General features: G+C 53.0%; 1 protein-coding gene across 1 annotated transcript in view; it reads left to right on the plus strand.

Moving 5' to 3' along the window:
* KY (kyphoscoliosis peptidase) overlaps positions 1-15683 on the plus strand; it is a 48709-nt gene extending 33026 nt beyond the window's left edge. The window contains exons 9-11 of the mRNA XM_037828057.1: positions 5616-5804; positions 7162-7352; positions 11389-15683. Coding sequence (XP_037683985.1) covers positions 5616-5804; positions 7162-7352; positions 11389-12284 — 1276 coding nt within the window. The 3' untranslated portion in view covers positions 12285-15683. The remainder of the gene's footprint in view (positions 1-5615; positions 5805-7161; positions 7353-11388) is intronic.
* Positions 15684-16125: the final 442 nt, after the last annotated feature.

A 16125-nucleotide genomic window follows, 5' to 3' on the forward strand; every position in this document is an offset into this window, starting at 1 on the left:
CTTGAGGTTTTGCTTCTTTTTTTAAAACGACCCTGTCTTTCTTGAGTATTTCAGTGTTTTTGCTCTGGGGCTCTTTCCTACAGACTGCACCAGCTCTTACACACTCAGAAAATTGACACTTGCCTTGAGTGAAACTGTCAGCTCTTTGGCCTGGTCCAGATGCTTAACAATGGCCATATTCTGGCCTGCAGCTGCTCATTAAAACAAATCCCAACATTTTGCAACATCTAAAGTAAGGTCGTTACCATGTGCAAGATTGCTCACCGGGATGTTTAATAGCTCACAATAGAATTCTTTTAACTTTTGCTTTAAAGATCAGTAACCCCATCCATGCATCATTTTCCTAATTTCCTTTAACTGTAAAATAACTGCCAAAGGTTTGGTAAATTCATTAGCTAATTCCTTCAGAACTGAAGACGTGCGATGCACACTTGCTGATTTATCCCTGCTTGGTCATCAGGGTGGCCTCTCAGCACGAGTTGTACCCACATGGCCGTCATTCCTTCCTGCCAGTCCTTTCTGCCTCCCTGCCAGGACCTCATTAAAGACTGATTTAATAAAGTACTTTGGTAGGGAATTCAGATTTTTTTGGTAACATCATTTGTTTCCTCATCTTCCTTCCCCAGTAACTGATGTGCTTTTTGTTAGTGCTATTGCTTGTACCCGCTGGTCCAGTTTCTTTCTGACTTTCTCTCCTCAAGCATTGATGTCTCTCCCTTTGCATCCATTGCCCACAGCCTTCATTGATTCTGCTTAATTTCCCTGCAGGGGCCAGGCTTCATTTCCCAGGCCCCCACCACTTTGCGTCAGCCTCCAACGCACTCCCTTCCCCTGATATCATGTCTCCAGCCCCACCAGCTAGCAGATTTGCCAAAGAGACTTTTGTTAAAGCCAGGGGCTTTTGACCAGTGAGATGCATTGATGCTGGGGGCGGGGTGGTGGTGGTGCTGGTTGTCACCAGTCAGCTGCCAATTTGGTTTTCCATCCATCCCTGAGCTGTTGAAGAAGAGAAGAGCAGGGTAAACAGGCACATGGGTGCTTCTAGTCACCATGATGTCCCCAATGATCCTAAAACACCACATGGTTCCAAAGGCCCCAAAGGATAGGACTGATAGCCTGTGCCTCCTGAGAGATGCAGGTGGATGAGATAATCTTAAACTATCCCCACGCCTGGCTTTGTCACATAAGGCCTTCGAAGGGGCATCACACCTTCTCCTTATAGATGCCACAAGGAATAGTGCTTCCAAAAATGATTTACGTCACAGTGACAAACCATCTTTGAATTTCACTTATTAAACCACCCAAAAGTTTATTAGAGCAAGACAAACTCTTGATTTTTTTTTTTTAAAAGGCTGGTGAAATGCAAATCCTCCTGAACTGTGCATCCGGACAATTGCATCCAGTGCTGCCTGTCCACTGATTAGCTGAGTGTCCCCAGCCAGGTCAGCCTCCCTCTCTGAACTGCTGGATCCTCACCTGTCAGAGAGGATGCCTCTGAGGCCACATCTAGCTCTAAATGGATCCTTGTGATTCTAAGCCACTGACCCTGCCATCAAGATGGCATAAGAAGAGGGAAAGGGAAGCACATAACAGTAACAAAAAGGAGCTACTTCTTTACAAGTAAATATAAAACATTTGTAAAATGTAAAATGTGAAACAGAAGTCATGTTTATGTTAGTCCTGCTGCAGTATAGAAATCAAAATATTTTCAACAAGATAGCAAAAAATATATATATTTCTTAAAGCATGCTTCATTGCCTTTCCTACAGCTCCAGTCTCCACTCCCCTTACTTTTTCTCCATTTGGCTCAGACATCTGGAGAGAGGTGAGCAGAACTGGGAAAGTCCACTCTGCCCAGAGCCCAATATGTGCAAGGCATGCCTGTCCTGCCCAGATGTTGTAGCTGCACTGCTGCCGGATCGCGAGGCCGTGCTGGCTGTGGCAGGTCACACGGTGCCTATGCAACGGGCTGGACCCTTCTGTGTAAAGCAACAATCACATCTTGACCCACCACTCCGCTTAGTTAACGGCTGAGGATACAAGGCACCAAACTGTAATTAGAATCATACACAAGTCTTTTTTAAATAACAAGGCTAATATGCTCACAGAAGCTGTAACGGCTTTAGAGGTCTCTAAGGGTGACTCAGGTAATGACTCAGCCTTCCACTTGGCTGCATCTCTGACCCACCCCTCTCCATCAGGCCACACTTGGGGGGATTTGTGGGCCTGGGGACTCTGGTTGAGTCCTTGATCTCTGACACGTGCTGGGGAGGGGGCTACAGCTCTCCCCAGATTCTCCAGCGTGCCCCAGGAAAACCTTGTTCAGGGTGTTTTGCATCCATGCTTTCTCTTTGTGGTCTGGGATACACATCAGCCAGGAGCTATGGAGGTGGCATTGGGATTTTCAAAACGTTCAAAAGTAAAAGCCAACATTCTGCAGCCTGAGGTTATTAAATAGATCTCCTTGGGTGAGGTTTTGGGCCCTAGGATGGTTGGTCCAGGTTAGTTACAAGGTGGAAATGTTTCCCACCCTCTGCCCCTTCTTTGATCCCCTCCCAGCTCCTGCAAGCAAAGTGACTTCCTCTTCCTCTGGTTCCCCAGGGCTTTGCTTATACCTCATACAGTAGCATTTTAGTGAAGCTTCACGTATCTGCTCCCCTTCTGGACTATGAGAGACTCAAGGGCAGCAGCTGCACCTTAGCTTTATCATATTGCATCAGATTGGATCATATTGTATCGTATCTTATTGTGTTATATTGTATCATATCCTGGTGCCTGGTACAGTGCTTTGTATGTAGTACATACCGTCAATGAATCTTTAATTAAATGAAATGGTTGTGGGTCATCCTAAGAACCATCACCTGGACTCAAAACACCTACTATTAGATTATATAATAATCTATAGGTAGATTATTCTGCATGAGAATTATGGCTTATTAACTATAATGCTTCACATTATACCTTCCTTAGTCCAGTTCATCTTGCACGTTGCTGCCGGGTAATAAAATATCCTCATGTGATAGTCAAGCCTAGAGACACAGCCAAGTTTATTTTTTTCATGTTGATTCTGACTCAGGCATTCCCCTTGGCCTTCCCAACTTCCCCTCAGCACGTCAGAGGGGACTCAACCCCTGGAGATCATTCAGTCCCAGCCTTTCATTGCCATAATGAGCTGGCGAGGTCACACCGGAGGTGACCTTTGGAACTGGGAGTACAGCCTCAGCCCAGAGACCCCCCTGCTCCAGCTCAGAGCACTCCAGGTGGACGCCCCTTCTCTCCTTCCCCACCCCTCATTCTCCACACATGCCCATATACACACACACAGTGTACTGACTGTAGACTTTTGTATGATTTTTTCAATTAACTTTTTGTCAGGAGTGTTTCTCACCTCATTAAATATATTTCACAATCATCCTCTGCTCAGCTTCTCTAAGTACAGGGGACCCTAGCACCTGTGGAAGGCCCACCCCACACCCATATCTCACTCCACCCCTCTGCCCTTGCTTTTTGTGCTTCCCTCTCTGCTGGTTGTTCAGTCTCCCCATCCTGAGAACGCCCCTCCCTCGGCCCTGCAGCCCCCTGCACAGCCCACCCCACTCCTCTGCTGCAGCTGAATGAGCCCAAGGAGCACCCAGGTGTGCACGGGAGCATCCTCTCCACCCAGGGCCTCCGCACCCACTGCCTCCTCGGGCCTCCTGCTGCTGGGCTGCCCCCCTGCTCCCAGGAGTTGTTCTCAGCCTTTACCCTCTGCCCTCTTCCCTCAATGCCTCTAAAATCCGCCCCACAGTGCCCAGCTGGCAATGTCCTCACAGGTTCCTTAGAGAGCCTAGGAGGCCTGCAACAACTTTGTGAAGCCACAGGCAGAAAGGTGGAGGCTGTGAAGGAAGGTTCCAAGCCCCTAAGAAACCTCCATGAGAATGTCCTGGACTCTGCAGGTGAAGGAAAGTTAAGGCAGGTGTGGGAGCACATCATCATGATTTGCACGTAAAGTAGCCCCTGAGGACAGGGAAATTTGACCGACAGGACACCACATTTTGCTCATTGACTCTCTTTCCAAAGGATGTGTAGATTTAGACAAGTAATACTTAATCCAGTACTGTGCTAATTTTTAATTAGATTTTCAATAGGGAAAAATTTTCCCCAGAGTAAAAAATTTTCATCTAGTAAAATGAGTGGCCATTTTACCCCTTTACCCTGGAAGTCCCATTTCCCCTGAATTTAGAACTGAGGCTGGGCCCCCACCCAGACCGCAGGCTTGTCATCTGAGCAGAGCTGGGGGGCATGGCCACTGCAGAGGGCTAAGCAGCTTGTGCAGTGCTCAAAGACGGGCACCAAGCACAACCTGGATATCGTGGATTTGTATATTTATTATAACTGCTTTCCACAATGATTGGAAAGTGTCTTGAGGAAGGGGCAAGACCCCAGAAGGGATGGCACAGGTGTCCCCTAGTCAGACTGGTGGTGGAATCGTCCGCACAGTCCATCCCCAGTGTAATGTGTATCAGCCTGGGACGAACAGAGCTGCAGAGGAGGGAGAACAGCTGGCATGGCCGGGCTCTCAGGGGTCTTGCTTTGGCCTTGGGGTGGTGCCCACAGCCCAGACTGGAGCCTCAGGTTTTGACTACAATCACCCAGTTTTTTGTGGTCCCCAGAGGTAACCAGCATCCATCTCCCTCTGCCCAGGCTCACAGAAAGTGGTGCCAACTTAGTCATGAACTAAGTGGGGGGACGGGCTTTCAGGTAATCCTGAAGCTTGAGTTAGCTGGTCAGCATCTCCACTCCCTGCAGGACAGCTACAGGAGACTCCAGAGTCGTGGTAAGAGCGGTCAGGTGGCAAATGACCTTCATGTCCTGGCTATGCGCTGGGCCGGGGTGCCCCTCACACCACATTCAGGAGATAGACCTGCTCATCAGACCCGAGTGATCCGGGCAGCAGGCTAGGCCCCTCCTCGTCAGTGCTGGAGACCCCAGCTTGCCTTCCCCGGGGTCCCCTTGTCTGCCCAGGCTCCAGGCAGCCATGCCACCTCCTTCTGTTCCCAGACTGTCCTTGGGCAGGACGTAGCCCAGGTGAGGAGGGCTCAGCTTTGTTGTGCACGCACACACCCAGCATCACTCCCTGGCACCCCCCGGTGTCACTAGACCCAGCTCTTCAGTTGCATGTGTAGAGTTGCTCTGGTTCTTCCTGCAGCTGTTCTCATCCCTTACATGTGGATTTTGTTCTGACACCACCATTACTTTGCTGGTTTCCATGTTCTTAAGGCCATCCTCGCTGTGCCCTCATCTTCTTCCTAAAGAGCTGCACACAGAGCATTCCAAGCAAGCTCTAGGGAGTTGCAATTCAGAGGTGATGTGCAGGGTCCCATGGGAGGAGCAGGCCAAGAGGACTGCAGCCAGTCTGTCCTGGCAGGAGCAGCCACTGTCCCCCACATCCCCAGTCCCAGGATAACAGGCCTGCAGGCTGTAGGTGTGCAAGTGTGTGAGAGGCAGGAAGGTGGCGAGACCCAGATGGACAGAGTGATGGATGGCAGACATGCCTGAGGCCTGGGGCTGTGGTCAGACAGTGGTGGGAGCCCCGAGACCAGCCTCAGCCTCTCAGGCCCCTTTCCTGCCCCCAGGATTGCAGGGGTGCAGTGCGTGACCGTGCCTGGCTACTCCAAGGGCTTCGGCTACCAGACGGGACAGAGCTTCTCGGGGGAGTTCGACCATGCCTGGAACGCTGTGTACCTGGAGGGGAGATGGCACCTGGTGGACAGCACCTGGGGCAGCGGCCTGGTGGACAAGACCACCTCCAAGTTCACCTTCCTGTAAGTTCAGGTCTCACTCCTGCTGGATGTCTGGTCACTGGACTTGGGGGAGGCATGAGGCTGAAGGAGGTGGCAGGTGGAGAGAGCCTGGTGGGAGACAAGGGAGAGCCCCAGCAGCCTGAGCTGCACAGCTGCTGAAGGGAGCTTGCTCCAGGCCAATTATCGGGACCCCAGACCTTTCTGTCACCTCACCCTCCACTGACTAAACCCCTCCTCTGTCCCTCCAGCTCCTCCACCACAGCATTTGAAGTGTCCAGCATTTGCCCACAAGCCACATGCAAGGGAAGGCAGGGCTGGCAGGCTTCCTGAATTGTCTGTAGGTTCCCACCAGGCTTTGGGCCCTTTGACTGGTTACTACACAGGGATACCGGATTCTCTCCTAGCACTTCCCCCAGACCCCTGGGGTTCCTCTTCCTTCTCTCTGGGCTGAAGAAGGCCATAGCACTTCTCTAAGGAAGGGGTATGGGTTTGAGAGAAGGTGTGCTGTCAGGAGTGCAGAGTCACTGTGAGCCATGAAGGGTGGGGGTGGCTGGGGAGCAGGAGCATTGCAGCATTTCTCTCCTTCTCCAAGGCTGTGGCCACCCCTCGGCCACAACATTCATTGGGGACCATCAGCAGCTCAGATTCCTGTTTATTCAGAAAAAGTTAGAGCACTCCCTTTGGTTTTGGGGGTTTAAAGCTCAGTGCTCCCCCACACATAGCTGTGCATGCTCACACACTCGCAGACACTGTCCTTCACCTGCCTCAGCTCTAAGACTGCTTGCCTTAGGCAAGGGAATCATCTCTGCATCTCAGGATGAGCCCCCCATTCTTGCTTTTGTCCCCCACACTGACCCCAGGGAGCAGCCCTCCCGTCAGCCCCCAGGGTTCACAGAGCCAGCCACACAGGCAAAGAGACAAGACGAGGGGTCAGTGGAGGAAGTGAACCCAAGCGCTCTCCCTCCCTGCCCTCCTGCGAGTCCACTGCCTGGCACCTGCTCTGTGGGTTACGCCTCTGCTCCCTTTAAATTTCTGTCTGACTTTGACAGCAGGGGAGCACCCATAGCCCCACTGGACACCCTGGGGCACTCAGAGCGGGCTGCAGGTGCAGGCTGTGGTCTTCTCTCAGAGGCGGACTCAGGCCCTGCTTTGGCTCCTCTTTTTGGAAGCCACCACCAAGGATGGGAGATGGTGCCTCTTCCCATTTGGGGTGTCAGCGGGGCCCCTCCCCTGGTGTGTTAGCCAAAGAAGGCCCCCAGAGATCCCCTGTGAGTCTCTATCTCCCCCTCCACAGAGTTGGGTGAGGGGTGGTCAGACTTGCTTTCTGCAGCGGCAGCTCGCCCCATGTGGCCACTGACCAGCTTTTCCTCCACTCCAGCTACAATGAATTCTACTTCCTCACCCATCCGGCACTGTTCATCGAGGACCATTTCCCAGACAATAAGAACTGGCAACTGCTCAAACCTCCTCAATCCCTGAGGCAGTTTGAGAACAATATGTATCACAAGAGTGAATTCTACAACAAGGGGATGCTGAGCGCCCACCCGGAGACCCCTGTGATCACAACAGGTAAGCCCAGAGCAGGCGGCCAGCAGCAGCCTGCACCAGGAGCCTGGACCCGAGGGGACTGCCTCGCGTATGGCCCTGTGAGCTCAGCATGAGGCTGTGTGTGCATGAGTGTGCACATGTACACCTGTTCATGGGGGCTACTGAGACAGCCGGGGCCGCCCGCCCATCAGGGCAGGGTGCAGGCCTACATCACTCATGCCAGCACAGACCAAGAAGAGGAGGGGTGGAAGGCACCGGCTTTCCTTGGGCATGTCATGGGAGCTGGGGCTGGAGGACCTGGAGCTAGGGGAGCCTCTCTCCGCCCACACAGCAGGGAAAAGGACTGTCTCAGCCCTGGCTACACACAACGTCCCGGTTCACGGGCCAAACAGAAGCTGACTAGCCTGTTGTGTTCTCCTCCCAAACTCCTGGCTGAGAGACTGTGTTTCCCAATGGAGCTGGTATCTGCACCTCAGTGGTCAGCCAGCTGGCTCGGGAGGGGCAGGGGTCTACCAGGACTGCCCACCTCATGGGTTGGGGAAGGCTTTCCCAGGGAGGTGTGTGCCAAGCTGGGTCATGGGAGATGGAGAAGAGCAGGCCTGGCAGGTAGATGGGTGGATGTGTGAGAGCAGAGGACAGGACGGGGCACAGGGAGCCCCCAACCTCCGTGCACCGGCACACCTGCATGAGGGCAGGTCTCCAGAGGGAGGGGCTCTGCCCTGGAGAGGAGTTAGGAGGCCCTCACTCCCCTCTGCTCCACCTCCCTCCCTCCTGGAGGCAGGATCCAGCCTTTTCCAGCCAGCTTCCCGCTCTGAGTTTAGCTGTGCACCAGGGCTGGGTTGGCCAGCATGAGCCCCTAGGCCACCATGGGCAGCTGGGTGTGCTTGCACTCTGAGGTGTATGGGGGTGGGGAGGGGGCCTTCCCGGAGGTCCAGAACTTAGTCTCAGGCCTCATGGGCTTTGTCTAAGGGACTGTGTCTCAGGCATCTCCAAGGCCCTGGCGCCCGGCCCTGGGCTGGGCCCACAGCCCAGGCAGCAGGCTCAGGAAGGTCTGGTCCACGCCGTCTCCCTCCCTCAGTGGAAAGCGGCCTGTCAGCACCATCTCTGCTATCGGGGCCGTCAGTGTGCCCAGGACAGGTGGCCTTGAGCTCAGGATGGTGTGTGGGCCCACAAGGCAGTGGGGTGGGGGGGAAGGGGGCCCAGCCCACAGTGCAGGGTGAGGGGGCAGCCAGGGAGCCCGGGTGCCCCCACGTCAGTTCCTCCTGCCTCACCATAGTCTCCTTCACTGGGTTGCTCAACGTCGCGTACTTTTTAAAACTGCAAATACCTGGCAGCCCCTGATGCTAAAATAACAGCCTGAGGTTGCTCACTTTGAGAATCTGTCTCCTGCACTTCCATCAGATGGAGAGCCTGCTCCGTCTGTTGTGGGCGCTGAAGCACGGGAAGAACCGGGAAGAACCGACCAGGCCGCACCAGCCTAAAAGTAGTGCCGCTGAGAGGAGTTCGCCTTTTCAAGGGATGTAGAAACGTACACACCAGAGTTCTTAATTTACAGTAATAGAAAACCTGATTCCATATTTGTGATACATCTTTAAAGGAAACCTATTTGTTGTAACCGGCTAAATTTAGGATGGGGGTGGGACGAAAGCAAAGAGAAACTGAGGTGGGCATAAGGGAGGAGAAGAAGAGGACTCCAAAAGGAAGGGGTGGAAAGCCAGGAGAGCAGGAGAGAGTGGGCTCGGGCAGAGGCCCCAGGGGTCCCCGGTCCTCCACCTCACATTTCCCCTCTGGACCAGGCACTCTGCTCAGGGTCTGGGACATGGCAGGAAATGAGGCAGCCTGGCCTCTTCCCCATGGAGCCTATGGCCCAGCAGGGAGGACAGACGTTAACACACTAGTGCTCACATCGTTAATCACAGACTGATAATTCCCTGGAAAAGAAGATCCAAGGACTAAGAGAGACACTACCAAAGAAAGACTTCTTTGCAGTCAGGACTTGTAAATGTTGAGGCCTTATCCAGGTCTGCAGGGAAGGGGTGGGGAGGGAGAGCATTCTAAACTGAGGGAGTGGCGAGTGGCGAGTGGCTTGCGTGCGGGCCCTGAGGCAGGAGGGAAGCCCTGGAGGGTCGGAGAGAATGGGGGAGGCGGGGACAGCCTGAGGGCACTGACGCTGGCCAGGAGCCTCTCCACGGGGCTCCAGCCTGACTGCGAGTCACAGAAGGATTGTGAGCCCAGGTGTGGCCAGCTGGACCCTCTCTCTGGAGCCCCCGGGGGGTGGCCCCTCCCTCAAAGGTGAATGGCACAGGGATCTGGACCTCACCGGGTAGAACAGTCTGCTCACAGCCAACTCTGGTGTAAGATGGACAAGGCAGAAGCTGGGAGGTGTCAGGGTGGAGACAGCTTCTGCCAGCTGCACTGGGTTAGAAGAGGATGTGAGGGAAGGGGAGGGTTTCAACCAGAAGGGTTGTTGATCAGTTTCCTTTGGAGGTTACCAGGGGACACATGTCGGGTGGCTGAAGGCAGTGGAGAGAGTGTAGACAAAGAAAACAGCACTATAGCAGGAGGGGTCCCAGCAAAGAGTGTAACTGAAAGGAAATGGGTGGGCAATGGAGATGAGCTGGTCAGAGGTGGGAGGAGGGCCAGGCTGGGGGGCACGTGGACACAGGGGAGGACAGGGTTCCCTGGGGGTGCGGCCACCAGCCTAGATCCTTCCAGGGCTGAGAGACCTTGTTATTCAGAAGTCACTGAAGACGTAGAGGCAGAGTCCAGATTTCAGAGAGCTTGTGGGTGGAAGGAAAATGAGGGATGGCTCATTGGGGCAGTTTGGGAGTACAGGGCAGGTGAGGCATTGGCAGTGGCTTGGAAGTCAGGGAAGGTTTTCTAGATGGAGGAGTCCTGTGAAGGAGAGAGAGGGAGGGGGCTGAAATCCTGCTGGTCTGTGGGGAGATTCTCTCATTCCTCAAGTTGGGAGTTGGCACCGAATGGAGCAGTCCAGCAGCCTGGAGTCAAGGGCTTCATGGCAGATTAGATGAACGTCCGATGCCCAGGCATGGCCTTCTGCCTCCCCAGCAAGAGCATTTGACCCTGGGTTGGGGAAAGGTTACTGGAGAGTCGGGCCCAGGCAGCCCACCTCCATCCTTTGCATTCATCCATGTAAGAGGCTGGGGAGGTTGGCTGGGAATTGGGGAAGGGGTTGGCTTGAGAGAAAAGCAAAGCAAGACTCTTGGGGAAGCCACTGTCCTTCCCTGTGGCCCTGCAAGGCAGGGAGGACCAGGCGGGTGAGAACTCACAGACCACAAAGAATAGGAAAATGACCTCTTCTTCCCAAAAAACAGCAATGAGGATGGAGGATAATGCTGTTTTAGCAGGACAAGGGGGAGGGCAGAAGGAGGATGGATGCAAGAGAGTCTCCCGGGCACACACTGGCTCTTTGATTCCCACTCCAGAAATGGGGCTAAGATAGGCCTGTGGGAGAAGCGTAGGGGGGAGGCAGGGAGCAGGGAAGCCACCCCAGCCCCTGAGCACCGTCTCCAGGAGTGAAGCCATTGCAATCGGTTCTCAACATAATGTACTGGCCTGACAGCTGTTGACCCTACAATGAGCAGATACTAGAGGGAGCAGTGTGAAAGCAAGACCTGAGGCTTAGAGGAGGTGGGCAACGAGGGACTCTCCAGTCACAAACATGGGCCCTCCCTGTCCTTGGACCCTCTTCCCTCTCCCAGAACCAAGCTAAGCCTCCAGGCACCTAATTCATCTAGTGTGAATTGAGTGGGTGAGATGAGCACGTCCAACTGGGGGCAAATTTTCCCTTGAGATGCCCAGTTTGCTTGAAGAGAACCAACTGGGGGGGTGGGGTGGGTAAAGAGAGCCTTCTAGTGGTGTGCTGCCACTACCACTGGCAGCTGAAAACTGACCACTGTGAAAGTATTCACTCCAAGGAAATGGGCAAACACTACAGATCAGGTCCTCTCCAGCCTCACCCCAGACAGCCAGTTGTTAAATGTGTACCAGCATACCACTGGTCCCATCTCACCCTGTCTGGGCTTTCTCTCCACAGTGAATGGGAAGGCCCTGGTCACCATCGAGAGCTGCGGCCCTACCCTCTTCATGTTTATGCTCAATGGCAAGCAGGAGCACGGGCTACTGAGCCTCAGGAAAAATGGGATGAAGCTGGAGGTGTACCCTCCAACCATGGGCACTCACAAGCTGCAGATCTTTGCCAAAGGCAGCTCTGACATCTACAGCTCAGTGCTGGAGTACACGCTCAAGTGCAACTATGCAGATGTCGATGCCCGGCTGCCGGCCGAGCTGCACCAGCCCGTAGGCCCCAGCTGGTTCTCGGAGCAGATGGGTGTGGTGAAGCCCTCGCACCCTGACCCCATCATCCACACCAGTGATGGGCGCTGCTCCATCAGCTTCAGTGTGAAGGAGGGCATCAGCATCCTGGCGTCCCTGCACGGGGACAAGGGCCTCGTCACCGAGGAGATGCAGCGGCGCTACATCTTCCAGATGCACCGGGAGAAGCGGACAGAGCTGAAAGTCCAGCTGCCTCATGCCGGCAAGTTTGCCCTCAAGATCTTTGTAAAGAAGAGGCAGGAACCGGGAAACTACATCTTTGTCTTCAATTACCTCCTGTGCTGCACCAACACCAAGGTGAACTGGCCCATGTTCCCAGAGAGCTTCGGCAACTGGGGGCACGACAATGAGCTGCTGGAGCCTCTGTCGGGCGTGCTTCCTGCCAACCGCAATGTCCCATTCAAATTGAAGCTGCACGGCATCGCCAAAGCCCTGGTGAAGGGGCAGGACACATGGCCCCTGACCCTGAACCAAGAGGGCTACTGGGAGGGCAGCTGCAGCACAGCTGGCTGCCAAGAAGTCTACGTCATGGTGCTGGAGAATGCCAACCACAACTTCTACTCCTACATCCTCAAGTATAAAGTGAATGCCCAGTAAGGGCCTGAGCTCCAGGCCCCCTGCCCCTGCCACACCTGCCCAGGGAGGGCCAAAAGGGAAGTGTAGAGGGACCTGGACACTACTAAGTCTGCATGTAATCACTTCTAGGCCTCTGCCTCGGTTTCCCCGCTCTGCCACGGGAGCTGCGAGGTTTGGGTCCTAGTGGCCGCACACAGAAGTCGTGGCGATGGCTGAGGGGCCTGAGCAAAGGCCCTTTGGAAGAAAAAGGTGCTATGTAAATCCAAGGTATTGTAAACTGTACTCCACTGCCCCAGGTGCCCCCTTCTCATATGAATGCTGTTATTGTTAGAGAGTTGATGTGGGAAAAGCAGGTAACTGCCTGGGCTGAAAGCTTTTCACATGATGGTGTGAAAATTCTGCCCCGTCCCCATGCCCAAGAGGGACATAATTTGCAAGGCTATGAACCCTTGAATCCTAGCGCCCCATTCAAGGAGCATGGCAGGGTGTCTTGCCAACTCCTGGACCCCAGGGAACGCTGAACTATCTATCATCTTTTCTCAGACCCGTCCATCTTCCCCATCCCTGCTGCCTCTTCTTTAGTCTCTTCATGCTCTTCTAGAGCCCTAGGGAAAAAAATAAAAAAAGCTGTGCGGAAGCCACAGAGCTCACAACCGCCCTCTGGACAGCTGGGAATGTGATGACCAGAAAAGGTGTGGGGAGGGGCCAAAGCAAAGCGCAGCCAGGACCCACTCCTGGGTGTCCTGGGTAGAGGCCGGGGATGGAGGGAGGCCTTTGGCAGCAACCTAAGGACGTGAGATCTCTGAGTCTGTGCTCCTTGGAGGAGCAGACAGGGCAGTTCACTCAGTCTAAGGACCGGGGGTGGCCCTCCCAGCTCTCCACAGCCTGTACCTCAAGGCACCACATGCACCCTTCATTAGGAGCCTCAAGAGGCCTACTTCGCCCTTTGGGAGACTTGTCTATTATAACCCTAAATAAAGGCCTGGGTGGGGAGGTCGGGCAAGTGAGTAAGTCGTGCAAATGCAGCCACACCGGGTAGGCTACCATGATCAGTTTTTGTGCTTGTCCCTGAGAAACAAAGCCCTATCCCATCTCCCTTGCTCCCTTTCTCTGAGGAGAGAGCCCCCTCAGGGCCTGCTTTCTGTGGCCCCTTGCTTGCTCAGGCCTGAGAAGTCTCAGCCTCCTGCCTGGCCCACAGCAGCGCCTCAGGCGTTGCCATAGCAACAGGGAAAAGGCCGGCTCCAGCAAGGGCAGCGGCAAAGAGGAGGATGGAGACAAGCTGTGCAGCAGCCGCTGCAACATCCTCCCTGCTGGGGTGGTCCATGTGGACCTCCTGCTTCTCCTGCTCTGCAACCTTCACCTATGTCAACTGCCCACCCACCCGCAAGGCAGCACTGCCTAACACCTGCCCCCCATGGCCACTCCAAATGTCCCCAGACTCAGCCACAGCCAGGGCCAGCCCAGGATCCTCACAGGTAAACCAAGGGCACCCAGCCCTGCCACCCCTGGCAGCAGCAGTCTCCCAGCCCCTGGGCTGCCCGAAGGTCCAGGCTCCAGACACATCAGCCCTTCACCCCCTGGGGTCCCTCCTCCAAAATCCCCAGGACCACCCAGCATGGACCTGGCCTGGCCCAGGTTCAGGTCCCAGAGGTGCCCATCCTCTGCTGGGCTGGAGGCTGTGGGCACAAAAGGAGCCCCCCTGCACCCAGGGGCTGAGCTACTCTGGCCTGTGTCCAGCCCCTCTGCCAGGCTCTGCCACCCAGTCACTCGGCACTGTGTCACTCGCCTGAAAAATGCACAAAGGCCTCAGAGGCAGAACCCAGGCACACCACAGGGAAACAAGGGCAGTTTTTACACCCTGAAAACAGCCTTTTCTCACACCTTTGATTTTATGGACTGAAAGAAATATTCCATGTTTCATCAAAATAAGTGGCTCCTGTGACCCTTGTCACTCGCTGAACACAAAACTGGCTGCCACAGCGGACATCACTGCTAGTCCCGCCGAGGGCCACTCATCAGTAAAATCAACACAGTTAATCAGTACTTTCTGTAGCGTGCAGAGGATGCCACCCACAAAATCGGAGCTGTCCCAACAGCAGGAGGGAGGCCCCGCTTTCTCAGAGCACCTCATCCCCCTGCCTGTCCTTTAACCAGGCACCCCCTTTGTAAAGACAGCTGTAGAAACAGAAAATTGTTTGCATTTCTTTACACTGAAGTAAAAATACATGAAATGAAATCCAGTCCTTCATGAATTTTTACACGCATGTCACTCAGGGTAGAAATTTAGGGCTGCATTTTGAAGTCTTTTATTCAAATCCCATCTTTGTTTCACCTGGTGGAAGGGTTCTGGTCGCTGGTGGAATGGCACGGGTTCCCCCTGGTGGACAAAGTGCAGAGGTGCTAGCTCGGCAAACCTCAGTAAGGCTGGATCTTATCACCCGGGGTTTTTACACCACACTTAAAAAATGATGTTGAGATGTTTATGTTAAATTCATTGGGTGCTTTCTCACGGCTGCATGGCCCACTTCTCAGCGTTTCCTTATTTGTACGCGGAATGCATCTTTGCCACAAACAAACTGTGAGGGTAGCCTTGGGGACTGCCTGGCACGGTGAGAAGATATGGAATGTGATAGGAATTCAGAGTATCTTGCTCAGAAATCTCCTCTTGAAACAGAAACACTGGACATATGACTGGAAGGACAGCTTTGACCACAATCATTACTATGCCAGTGAAGGATTGAAACTGATCAAACTCAAGAGAGCATCTGCCCCCAAAAAGGCTGTCAAGGGTTGGGGAGTGTGGGGCCAGGGGGCTATGATCACAACTGCAATTAACTTCTTTTCAGCTTGTTTCAGAAGAGTCATCAGCACAGCTGGACTCCATTTTCAATCTGATTATGATCACTGTGAGTTCCCCATATGTTACATTGTCCCACCAGCACAAACTCCTCACAACCTGCTGAGATTAAAAAGAAATAGATTAACTGAAGCATGAAGGACTTAGGCTAGACATAAAACGATAATTCCTGTTGTTATGCAGGAGGGACAAGCTGCCAAGAAAGCTTGTGAAATCTTTTCACACAAGACTCAAAAAGTAGGAAAGTTTTCCCAGTGGTCTGGTGTTTTAGGTGCCGTGCTAACTGGAAGGACGAAGTTCTCCTCTGAGTCAGTGAATCCTTGAAATACACTGGTTCACCCACAGCAAACAGGTTTAACCACAGTGCCACATCGTTTTCTACTGGCAAAGTTTTAGAAGGTGGTGTGTGTCTAGGTCCCATATCAGTTTATCTGAGGTCTATAATTTCTTTTCATTTGGAATAAGTAGTTGGAAATCTGAAGAGGTGATTACTTTTCATGATGTGTGCATTGCATTGTGTGGGCCAGTGGCTGTTAAGCTGTGTGCTTTCCCCCGCACTGTCGCTGGTGTTGTTTTTCAATAAAATTTATATTCATTTTTATCCAACAATGTAATTTATCGATCTATTCTTATCGTTGCTCTCACAAGGGGAGGGGGGTGTGTGAGGCGGGGGAGACAGTAAAAAAACACTTTCATGTTCAAAGAAAGCCCTAGGAAAAAAAAAACAATGTCTCAGCCATTTGAATGTGTTGGTGAGATGCAAATAGGATGTCAGGCAAATAGCTATTTCACATTAAAGAAAACATAATTAGGTTAGCTCCATCCCCTCTATGGCTAACATGCCTTTGAAGAACACAAGACAGTGTTTCTTTCATTGAGTTTTGTTTAACTTGAAAATTGTTAAGTCAATCCTAATTTCTTTTATTGTTGTTTAGTGGGAGAAAAAATATACCAAAAAAATGCATTATCAGCCTTTTTGTTTTGAATATATATATTTCTTGATAT

This window comes from Choloepus didactylus, chromosome 1 (genome assembly GCF_015220235.1).
Source record: "Choloepus didactylus isolate mChoDid1 chromosome 1, mChoDid1.pri, whole genome shotgun sequence".
Taxonomy (NCBI): domain Eukaryota; kingdom Metazoa; phylum Chordata; class Mammalia; order Pilosa; family Megalonychidae; genus Choloepus; species Choloepus didactylus.